General features: G+C 42.0%; 1 protein-coding gene across 1 annotated transcript in view; it reads right to left on the bottom strand.

Moving 5' to 3' along the window:
* Positions 1 to 479: 479 nt before the first annotated feature.
* The window catches only part of angpt4 (angiopoietin 4), a 125,321-nt gene continuing 113,286 nt past the window's right edge, over positions 480 to 12,514 (bottom strand). Inside the window, exon 7 of the mRNA XM_043709991.1 lies at positions 480 to 689. Within this exon, the coding sequence (XP_043565926.1) occupies positions 480 to 689 (210 nt within the window). The remainder of the gene's footprint in view (positions 690 to 12,514) is intronic.

Below are 12,514 nucleotides of genomic sequence, written 5' to 3'. Positions count from 1 at the left end.
AGCAAGAATTTTATCTGTGATCCTGGCCTGGGTATATTTTTTTAGATTTTAGATTACTGACAGTGTGGAAACAGGCCCTTCGGCCCAACAAGTCCACACCGACCCGCCGAAGTGCAACCCATCCATACTCCTACATCTACCCCTTACCTAACACTACGGGCAATTTAGCATGGCCAATTCACCTGACCTGCACATCTTTGGACTGTGGGAGGAAACCGGAGCACCCGGAGGAAACCCACACAGACACGGGGAGAACATGCAAACTCCACACAGTCAGTCGCCTGAGGCGGGAATTGAACCTGGGTCTCTGGCGCTGTGAGGCAGCAGTGCTAACCACTGTGCCACCGTGCCGCCCACTTGCAAAGTAGTAAAATCTGCTACATCAAGTTTGATGACTTCATGAATCACAGGAGTCTTGGAAAGTGTGGAGAGTGATATTGTTGTTTGGAAATCATTTGTTTTACTCAGAGTGACTTTTATTAGTCTCTCAGTGACTGTTTCAAGCAAAACCAAACACTGTACCTGTAATTCTGCTTCTCACTGCTCAAGTGGAATTTCTCATATAAGGAATAGACTTGGTTTCCATCCCAGTCCCTCAGCTCAATCCGTAATGAGTGGAGCCGTTGGCTGGTCAGCAAGTAAATGGCCTCATTCCCCAGCCAGTACTCCCCAGCTCCATCTCCGAAACCCTGCCAGAGAACAGTGTCAGTGGTGAAACAACAGCCAAGGGAATTACTTCACCAAGAAAGCAGCAGGACGAGCAAACTTGCATTTCTCTAGCACCTCTCACGCAACTTCAGGATGTCATAAAGCCCTTTAGCAGCCAATGAAAATAATTTTTAACAGAACTTGTAGAAAACACCCAAATTTTCTGTGACTTGCAAACTTACTCTTTAAAGTTAAAAATCACACAACACCAGGTTATAGTCCAACAGGTTTAATTGGAAGCACTAGCTTTCGGAGCACTGCTCCTTTATCAGGTGGTTGTCATAACCTGGTGTTGTGTGATTTTTAACTTTGTCCACCCCAATCCAACCCCAGCATCTCCTTCCTGGAACAAATAAAAATGTAGCCTATGTCATTGATGTGGTAATTATTGTTCCATTTTCATTTCCGCATCAATCACAACTCGTGGTTAAGATTCGCTTTTACAACTGAGAAAGCAACGCAACTGAACAATCAAACTTTAAAAGTTAACTCGACTGGAGCTCATGCCTTCGTCTGTCCAAAGGGCCCTGAGCAGCACCATTCGCATTGTAAGAACAATCGCCAGATAATCTACCCAAAGTTCAGATCAGAGCAGGAGACAAAACAGCAAAGAACTCCACATCTCCTCTTGAAATCAGAAGCATATTCACAAGAAAGGTCACTGGACATGAAACGTTAACTCTGATTTCTCTCCACAGATGCTGCCAGACCTGCTGAAATTTTCCAGCAATTTCTGCTTTTGCTTCTGATTCGCAGAATCTGCAGTTTTATTTTGGTTCTTTTGTTCAGGAGAGAGAACAGGCCGACCTTTACCCACTCCTTTACCTTCCCTTCTGCTGGTCTCTCTCTCTCTCTCTGGCCTCCATCTCCACCTATCATTTACCCCTCTCTGACACCCCCCCCCCCCCATTTCCCCCCCCAGCATCGATATATATTCCAACCATTTCTTAGCTACAATCAGTTCTGAAGAAGGTTCACTTGATCCAAAAGGTTAACTTTCTCTCCACAGATGCCGCCAGACCTGTTGAGTTTTTACAGCGGTTTCTGGTTTTGTTTCAGATTTCTAGCATCAGCTGTTTTTTATTTTCGTGTTTGATGGGCAACAAGGCGCTCATATCCCATGAACGAAAAAATAAATCAAGGATGAGTCTGCCCCTCTTACGTGGCTGTGAAAAAGTCTGGCCCATGTTAAAGCAAGAGAGTTCTTCCTGATATCTTGGCCAATGTCATTAATACGGATTAACTGGTCATTATCACAATACAGCTGGCAAATTGGGGCCTTACTGCAGGCAAATTTTCTGTCATTTCCTACATTATAACTTCTGTCCCCTCCCACTCCAAAATCCTAGGATTTCATCTGAAATGAAGGGCATATTTATACCCTGAACAAATACATGTGTGTAAATATGATTGTAGAAGATATGAAAGTAGAGGAGAGGTTTATGATGGAGCGTGATGAACATAGATAGAGAAGGAGGAGAAGTAGAGTTGAATGCCATGTGGAAAAATAGGTAGAGAAATTTGCTGTTGAATTGGACGTTGACTGTGATCCAGGTTGACTCAGATTGGATTAGGACCAGACCACTTCAGAAATGGATTTGCAAATTTTTCTAAGGCATCGTCTTGCTGTGTTCAGAGATGGCTTTCTCAGCTTGGGAGTTACTTTGGCTCTTAGTCTACAAGGCCTTGTGCCAAATACATTCTTTTTGTTTTGGAATGTTAGGATTATTGGCACAAGGGGCTGCCCCATGGGAAATGCCCCACTTCTCTTTCCAAGTGGATGGTAAGAGCCCCGCACTTCTCCCGATCCTCCGTAATCCAACAAGGATGTCGAGGCATTGGGGAGAAGTTACAAAACTAGAACTTTCAAAGACAAAACTACTTTGGAGAGATCATAACTATCAGTAATAACTAAAGAAACTGGTTCTCTTACCTTTAGAAAAGTGAAGGCTGGAGGGGAGTGAAGTGGTCTGGTCCTAATCCAATCTGAGTCAACCTGGATCACAGTCAACGTCCAATTCAACAGCAAATTTCTCTACCTATTTTTCCACATGGTATTCAACTCTACTTCTCCTCCTTCTCTACCTATGTTCATCACGCTCCATCATAAACCTCTCCTCTACTTTCATATCTTCTACAATTATATTTACACACATGTATTTGTTCAGGGTCTAAAAATACCCTTCATTTCAGATGAACTCCTAGGATTTTGGAGTGGGAGGAGACAGAAGTTATAATGTAGGAAATGACAGAAAGTTTGCCTGCAGTAAGGCCCCAATTTGCCAGCTGTATTGTGATAATGACCAGTTAATCCGTATTAATGACATTGGCCAAGATATCAGGAAGAACTCTCTTGCTTTAACGTGGACTGCAGATCTTTAAAATTGTGCAAACATTTGAGAATAGATTCAGTGAAGATGTTTGTACTTGCAAAAGAGATCAGGGCTAACAGTCAAAAATATAAAGAGTCACTAATAAATCCATTAGGGAATTCAGATGAAACTCCTTTACTGAAGGATTGATGAGAATGTAGGATTCGTTCCCAGAAACTGTAATTGAAGGCAATAATGCAGATGCTTTTAAGGGGAAATAAAGTAGGTGTATGAGGGAGAAAGGAGTAAATGGTCTGGTGGTGGACTGAGATGAGGGAGGAGGAGTGAGAACAGTCCTGGGCTATTGGGCATGGTCCATTAGGGCTGAATGGCCTGCAAATTCTATGTTAGATATAAAGGAGCAGACATCTCAATAACAGCCTAGTCAGTCTAAACCAAAGCCTGAGGCCTTCACTCCTGTAGATATTCAAAAGTCAGAGAGAGAGCCCTGCCGAGAGGGCCTGGTAGCTAGAACCGTGGCATCATTTGTTGTATGGAGAGCAGCAGCTAATACCTGGCAGTGGGATCACCAGCCAACTGTGCCATTACACTGATGTCTCTGTGTGGCGATGTTGTATTGTACTGAATGGTCCATGCCATTAAAGCAGCAGCAACAACAAAGTGCATTGATGTAGTGTCTTTACTACATCTCAAGCTGCTTCAAAGTGTGTCATCAAGCAAAACCTGACCCCATACAACATCAAAACATATTAGGACTGGTGATGAAAGTCTTAGCCAAGAGGTAGATATAAGGAGTGTCTTAAAGGAGGAGGCAGATGTTCAGAGGTGGAGGGGTTCCACAGGCAGGGTGTTGGCAGCTCATAGAGTCATGGAGTTGTAGAGTATGGAAACGGACCCTTTGATCCCACCCGTCCATGCTGACTAGTTATCCCAACCCAATCTAGTCCCAGCTGCCAGCACCCAGCCCATATCCCTCCAAACCCTTCCTATTCATATACCATCCAAAAGCCTTTAAATGTTGTTATTGTACCAGCCTCCACCACTTCCTCTGGCAGCTCATTCCATACATGTACCACCCTCTGTGTGAAAAAGTTGCCCCTTAGGTCTCTTTTATATCTTTCCCCTCTCACCCGAAATCTGCGCCCTTTAGTTCTGGACTCCCCGACCCCAGGGAAAAATATTTGCCTATTTACCCTATCCATGCCCCTCATAATTTTGTAAACCTCTATAAGGTCACCCCTCAGCCCCCGATGCTCCATGGAAAACAACTCCAGCCTGTTCAACCTCTCCCTATAGCTCAAATCCTCCAACCCTGGCAACATCCTTGTAAATCTTTTCTGAACCCTTTCAAGTTCCACAACATCTTTCTGATAGGAAGGAGGCCAGAATTGCATGCAATATTCCAACAGTGCCCTAACCAATGTCCTGCGCAGCCAGAACATGACCTCCCAACTCCTGTACTCAATACTCTGACCAATAAAGGAAAGCATACCAAACGCCTTCTTCACTATCCTATCTACCTGTGACTCCACTCTCAACGAGCTATGAACCTGCACTCCAAGGTCTCCTTGTTCAGCAACATTCCCTAGGACCTAACCATTAAGTGTATAAGTCCTGCTACGATTTGCTTTCCCAAAATGCAGCACCTCGCATTTATCTGAATTAAACTCCATCTGCCACTTCTCAGCCCATTGGCCCATCTGGTCTGAAGGCACAGGCCCCAGTGGTGAGGCTGATGAAAAATCAACGCGTATCTCATAGGTTTCAGAGGCTGGAGAAGTTCAAAGATTTCCAGGTCCAAACTTAGGCCCAGGACTTTCTCCCACCTTATTACTGACAGGCCGCAGGTACTGTGACCTCCAGCCACTTTTTCAAAACAAAATATCATATGAACCAACCAAGCACAGGAATATAAACAGTTGCAATATTAACAGTTTCTGTAAGAAAATGTGTCCTTGTACGCAGCCACTCATACTTCTCCCTTACAGTTTGATGGAAAAGTTTGATCCTTAATGTTTCTTTTGCAGTGAGTAATGGGGAAAGGTTTTGGGATGTACTGAGGTTGTGGTAAGCACTATATGAATGTAAGGATTTGCTATCTTCTCAGAGATATGCTACTGTGTATGCATTGACACTCCGGTTTACATATGTACATATTAGGGGCACCCATTAAAATAGTGGAATCCTGACCAAATCTGCACCTTCACCACCTCTGAGGCTAATTATAGTGTTCATTCCCAACTCAAAGCCACTTGCCCCAGCTCCACCCAGACTTGATTTGAGTTCATTGCTTTATTGCAGATTGAGTTTGCTTCCATTCCATTCACTCACTGCTCCATCAAGGCAGCATTTCTCCAAGGGTTACATACTTGATGTGGTTCTGACAGTGCTCGATGTATTCAATAAAACTCTGTGCTCAGTGCTATTTTTAAACTCAATCTGATTTTTATGAGCTCGCAGCTTTCTGTGTAATCAGAGATCTTTCCCACACAATAAGCTTGTTTAATACCGGCCTGGTTTGGTCATACTAGATCAGCTGTACAGAGAGCTCCAGGTCTGGAGTCCTCCAATTTAAAGACACATTGAATGAGGTTATTCATGTCGGACTCTGGCTTCAAACCCAAGCTCTTATGTTACTCAATACCAAAGCAATTGTGGGTCACAAAGCAAAGGGAAAAACACACCCTTTTCCCATTTTACAACTGAGGTAACATTGCCCCAGGATTCTTCTGCTCTCTTCCTACAGGCAGAAGATTCCAGTTGATGGTAGTGTAAGACAAATCTGATCCTAGTGAGAGACCGCAAGTTTAATTTTGCAATTTGTTTCCTGCAGTGATCAGTTGTTGACCATATCTACAAGAATCCACAAATGTGCTTTTGACAAAAGAACATGAAGGTTTATTGCACAAAAGAATTTTCCACCATCAAAGAACTATTTGATATGGCCTAATTGCAAATATTAGAAACAAAAATTCAATCCTGCGCTCCTAGCACCAAACTGACAGATACTCAAATCTCAGTGAAGGGTCACACTGTTTCTAATTTAAAGTTTATTTCTCTGTGGCCGTGGCTGGAGTTTATTTTTGGTAAACTTGTGCATTCACTGAATGCTTTTTTAAAATATCTCTTCCTGAGCCCTTAAGCAAATTGCTAACAAAGCTCACTTATTTCTTACACGAGTTCCTTAAACTCTTCTTTCATTGCCTTTTATTGCTGTTGCCTTTGTCTTACTGACATTAAGCCATTCAGGACTTGTCTCCTTCTGCCTTGATTGTTTTGGAAACTGCTAAACTGCATTGTTGCTATTGCTGGCCTTTCTCTACCTACCTTTGTCCCTGATAGAAACCTACACATTTCTTGATCTTCTGTCTTGATGGTTCTGTCTTTCTAAACGTACTCACTTCTGTTTCTGTCCTCCTGTATTATAGCAGCAAAGCCTAATATTTTTCTAGCTTCTACATATTTCTTAAACACTGAACTATTCATGTTAAAGAATTTTTAAAAACTCAATTAAATGCATGCAAACAAACTTCCAAACATCCTACCATTACTGTCAGAATTCAAAAATATAGCTCAACCTATATATAAAGCTCCCCTTCTTAACCCACACCATATGAAAATACAAATCAAACCTTGAGATACACATGGTTCTGTCAACTATAGATTAAGTTTCCAAATCATAATAAGTATATGTTGTGAACCTTTGTCACAACTTGTACAAATATACAGGAGGTCAGGCAGCATTCGAGGAGCAAGAGAGTTGACGTTTCAGGCAGGACCCTGCTTCAGGACTGATGAAGAGTTTATGCCCGAAATGTCAACTGTCCTCCTCCTTGGATGCTGCCTGATCTGCTGTGCTTTTCCAGCACCACTCTTTATTAACCCTGACTCTCCCGCATCTGCAATCCTCACTTTCTCCCAGATGCACAGGAACCAAACTCTCTTCAAATCTCTGCATGTTGAACATAAACTGCAAGGGTTTGACATTCCTCTTAGCGCATTGGTTGGAAAGCATAAAAAAACTGCAAAATCAAACTTTTTATCTCTTCTCTGAGAGAGACAATTTTTTTTTAAGCAACAGTATCAAGGGATATGGACCACAGTTCGGCCATGACTTCACAGAATGGCAGAGCAGGCTAAAGGGGCTGAATGGCCTACTTCTGTTCCTACGTTTCTTACAGCAGTTACCCATTGAGTATATTAGTGACCAAGTGTCATAAATATATGACAGTCATGAACAAATCCAAAAGGGAATTCAGGAAAATGTTTCCCACCCACAGCCTGGTTGAAATATGCAATTCCCTCTCATGGCGGGTAGCTGAGGTGAAGTGTCCTGGACCTATATTTATCCTGAAACTATCCAACAGTAAAACAGATTATCTGTGAATTGATCCCATTGCTGGTCATGAGGGTTTGCTGTGTGCATGTTGGCTGTCTTATTTCCTACATTGTAGTGAGAGTTTGTCTTTAACAAAGTGTTTGACCCTAATGGGACAGTTATTTCCTGTAACATAAGAAACAAGGCATGGATCCTGTCATATTGAAGAATCTAACAGATATTTATTACAGCAGATAATTATGCACAAACATTACGTTCCTCAGGCATATTGAATTATTAGGTTACAACATAGAAACATGTTTCCAGTTCAAGGCATTTAAGATAATGTGGAGTATGAGAACTTTGTACCTTCAAAATTGAAGCAATTGGGATTGAGGATAACTTACAGCACAGATTGGGAACCGGTTGACAAACCGGAAAAAGAGAGGTGGCAGGTGGTGACTAGTAGGGATACACCCTTGTAGGGATCAGGGATTGGGCCCCAATGATTCACATTGAATATCCATGAGGGATCCAACAACAACATTCCCAAATTTGATGATGACACAAAGCCTGGTTGGATTATGAGTGTGAGCTGAATGCGAGGATGTTGCAGGATGATTTGAATAAGTTCCTTAAGTGGGCAATCATAAGGCAGGTGCAGTATAATATGGATAAATGTGATGTTATACAGTTTGGTGTGAAAATCAGAACAACAGAATACCATTTTTATAGCGACTCATTGGGAAGTGTGGAAGTACAAAGGAATTTGGGGTATCCTTGTACATCAGTCAGTGAAAGCAAACAGACAGGTGCACTGAGCAAATGGTGTGTTAGCCTTCATTGCAAAAGGATTTGATTTGCAGTTAGACGGGGCCTTCATGAGACTACACTTACAGTATTGAATGCAGTTTGCTCTCCCTAGGAGAGAGTATATTGCGATTGAGGGAGTGCAGCGAAGGTTTATTCGACTGATACTGGGGATGGCAGGACTGTCGTACGAGGCGAGGTTGGTTCAGCTGGGCCTGTAATCACTAGGGTGTAGAAGGATGGGAGGGGATCTGATTAAAATGTAAAACATTCCAACAGGGGTCCACAGACTAGATGTAGGGAGGAGCTGCGGAGTCTGGACCAGGGATCAGGCACAGGATATTAGGTAGGTGATTTAGGGCTGAGGTGAGGAACCATTTCTTCATCCAAAAGGCAGTGAATCTGTGGAATGTTCTACCACAGAAAGCTGTGGAGGCCAGGTCACTGAGTATATTAAAGAAAGAGATAGATTATTTAGATATTAAAGGCATCAAGGGGTATGGCGAGGAAGAGGGAAACTGACTTTGAGATAGGGAATCAGCTGCGATCATAATGAGTGATGGAACAGGTTCAAAGGGGCTGATGGCCTATTGCTATTCCTAGTTTCCACGTTTCTATATGCTATGATGTGGTGATGATGATCGTTCAAAACATACTGACAGAGTGGCATATTACCAACTGAATTCACTTCATGCGATATCAAAAAACAGTTGGAGACAGTGAATACTGCAAAGGCTATGGGCCCTGACAACAATCTGGCAATAATGTTGAAGACGTGTGCTCCGAAACGTGCCATTCCCCTAGCTAAGTGTAATTAGTAGAACTAAGTATAACTAAGTCCCCTCTTCCAGTATAATTACAAAACTGGCATCTAACCGACAATGTGGACGATCGCCCAGGTATGTAATGTAAATAAAAAGCTGGACAAATCCAACCCAGCCAAATACCACCCCATCTACTCTCGATTATCAGTAAAGTGATGGAAGTGTTATGAAGATGTGGGTGTACTGTACCTTTAAGAGAGTTAAAAGCTAGCAGTGACAGCACCAAGTGTTTTCAATAAGATACAATGTAGACATGTGGTCCAGCTACTGGGGTAGCTAGGGTAGCTGGTTGCCTGGAGACAAAAACAGATTTGAATTAGGCCAATCAGTTTAAATATACCCGCCCAAAAAAACTCCAATCCAGTTTGAATTGAGTCTATTGACAATCTTAAAAGCCAATGACACAATCCAATGCTTGGGGGGTGGGTGCAAAAGACTGAGGAAGATTGAACAGTTGGGAGGAGAACTGCCAAACCAGCATCTGCAAACTGCCCAGAGAATAGCTGTCTTAAAAGTACCTTTATCAATCAGTAAACCTGTGAAGCTGAGTCTACAAGAAGAAGAAAAGAAGACAGGAATACAGAGAGGAACCGAAGGCTTCCTGGTTTTGAGATAAGAAGTTTTGTTTTGTAAATCTTAATTGGGAGTTTTATCGGACTAGCATTAGAGAAGGGAATGTAACAGATAGGTTAGAGGAAGGAGTTGTAAATAGTTGTTAGTTATTTATTGTCTGTTATACTTTAAGAAATAAAGTTGTTAATTTTTACATTAAATATTTTTTGACCTCTCGAATGTTCACAGATTAATGCATGGAATAAATCTTTTCTGTGTTGCTGGTTTTAAATTAACAGAGGGGTTTACCCCATGTTGTAACAGTTCGGGAGCTTGTCATCGGGATTTGAACTGGATTAGACCAATTTGAATAGATTTGGGGCTACAAAAAGTCCCAGCAGCTTTAAACACTTGCAGGTTCGTGTCTTAGATCTTTAAATAAAACTTAGGTGAGACAATTTGTTTCCTTTCAGTGATTTGTAGTTCGTTAAATTAAAAGTGAGAGCAATGGCTCTTAAAATTGCTCAACAGGTTCTGGGATTTGAAGATGATTCTCAAATTTGCCAAGAAAATTTAGAAGGAAAGAAAAAGGTCATACTTTTAGAATTAGCAAATAAGTTAGACTTGGGTTTAACCAAGCACAAAGGTAAAACTGAAATTGTAAGAGAGTTACTCAAACACTTAGGATGTCAGAGAAACAGACAAGTGCAGTAGAGGTAGAAAAACTTGAACTACAATTGAGGAAATGGAGCTAGAAGATAAACAAAGGGAGAGAGAAAGAGAGAGGAGAGAGATAGGAAAAAGAGAGAAGGATCTTAGCTGAGCAAAGAGAGAGAGAGAGAAGGATCTTAGCTGAGCAAAGAGAGAGATAAGAAAGGGAGAGAGAAAAGAGAGAGAGAACAGAGAGAAAGAGAGAGAAAGGGAGAGAAAGAGAGAGAGAATTTGAATTTGAGAAGTTACGACTTAGTCAGTGAAGTTAACAGGATGGGGATTAAAAGAGAAGGTAGTGATATATATAAATATGTCAAAACTCTCCCACATTTTGTTGAGAAAGACGTTGAAAACTTCTTTATTTCATTTGAAAATTTGACTAGGCAGATGGAATGGTCTGAGGATTTATGGGTAATGCTAGTTCAAACTAAACTGTTAGGCAGAGCGAGTGAGGTATTTGCCATGCTGTCAGATGAGGGGTCAAGAGATTATGAAGAGGTAATACAGGTTATTTTAAGTGCTCATGAATTGGTACCAGAAGCATATAGACTTGGTTCAGAAACTTAAAGAAGGAACCAGGACAGACTTACGTTGAATTCGAAAGAATTAAACATAGTCATTTTGATCAATGGGTAGGTGCTTTGAAAATAGATAAGACCTTTGAGGCTTGAAGAGAGACTATTCTCTAGGAAGAGTTTAAAAACTCACTTTCAGAGATTGTAAGAATTCACATGGAGGAACAGAAAGTTCAGGAAGTGAGAAGGACAGCAGAATTAGCAGATGAATACATGTTGGTGCAGAAGACAAGCTTCTGGCCAGAATTTCATCCTGTGAGTGATACAAGTTAGAGGAAGGGGAGATCATACATTACGAAACCAAGAGTAGAGATCACAGGTAAGTGTTTACCACAGGATAAAAAAGAGGCCCAAGAGGGTGGAAAGGAGGTGAAAGGCCTCAGGTGTTTCCACTGTGGTAAAGTGGGACACGTAAAGTCACTGTGCTGGTCATTAAAGAAAGGCACTGTGAGAAAGCATGTGGTAAAAGAAGCTAAGCCAGTGGAATTAGTGAAGGTAGTAAAGGAGATCCCAAGAAAAGCCGAGGAGCTACAGGAGAGTGTACAGCCTAGGCAGCGGCTGGGTATGGAGTTAGTGTCTGATCTTTGCAAAGAATTTGCTTCTGTGGGTAAAGTTTAGTCAGAAAAAACAGGGGGAGGAGGACAAGAAGTTATAATTTTGAGAGGTACAGGATCTAACCAGTCGCCAATTGTAGGAGATGAGCAAATATGCACTCTTTCTGATCCGTTACCTGAGAAAGTGGTAACTTGTGGGGTAGATGGACAGAAATTTAGCATTCCCCTATATAAGATCAGGTTGGAGTGTCAACTCATGTCTGAGGGAGTTACGGTGGGAGTGATTGACAGAGTATCAATTCCAGGAATTCAGTTGTTCTTGGGAATGATTTGGCAGGATCCAAGGTGGGAGTGGTACCCCTTGTTGTGGAGAAGCTAAGGAAGACCAAGAAACTGAGGAGTTAAAACAGAAATATCCTGGTATTTTCCCAGACTATGTAGTAACCAGATCCCACTATCACAATTAACAAGTAGTGGGCAAGTTGTTGGAGTGAATTTTGAGGGACAGGATGTACATGTATTTGGAAAGGCAAGGACTTATTAGGGATACTGGATTAGTGGTGCTGGAAGAGCACAGCAGTTCAGGCAGCATCCAAGGAGCTTCGAAATCGACGTTTCGGGAAAAGGGCTTTTGCGCGAAACGTCGATTTTGCTGCTCCTTGGATGCTGCCTGAACTGCTGTGCTCTTCCAGCACCACTAATCCAGAATCTGGTTTCCAGCATCTGCAGTCATTGTTTTTATCTCGTTGACTTTTTAGGGATAGTCAACATGGCTTTGTGCGTGGAAAATCATGTCTCACAAACTTGATTGAGTTTTTTGAGGAAGTAATAAAGAGGATTGATGAGGGCAGAGCAGTTGATATGATTTATATGGACTTCAGTAAGGCATTCGACAAGGTTCCCCATGGAAGACTGGAGAGCAAGGTTAGATCTCACGGAATACAGGGCGAACTAGCCATTTAGATACAGAACTGGCTCAAAGGTAGAAGACAGAGGGTGGTGGTGGAGGGTTGTTTTTCAGACTGGAGACCTGTGACCAGTGGAGTGCCACAAGGATCGGTGCTGAGTCCTCTCCTTTTTGTCATTTATATAAATGATTTGGATGCGAGCAAAAGAGATACAATGAGTA

The sequence above is a fragment of the Chiloscyllium plagiosum genome, chromosome 20, assembly GCF_004010195.1.
Source record: "Chiloscyllium plagiosum isolate BGI_BamShark_2017 chromosome 20, ASM401019v2, whole genome shotgun sequence".
Lineage (NCBI taxonomy): Eukaryota > Metazoa > Chordata > Chondrichthyes > Orectolobiformes > Hemiscylliidae > Chiloscyllium > Chiloscyllium plagiosum.
The sequence above is the reverse complement of the archived record's forward strand: the minus strand, read 5'-3'. Positions and strand labels throughout refer to the sequence as shown.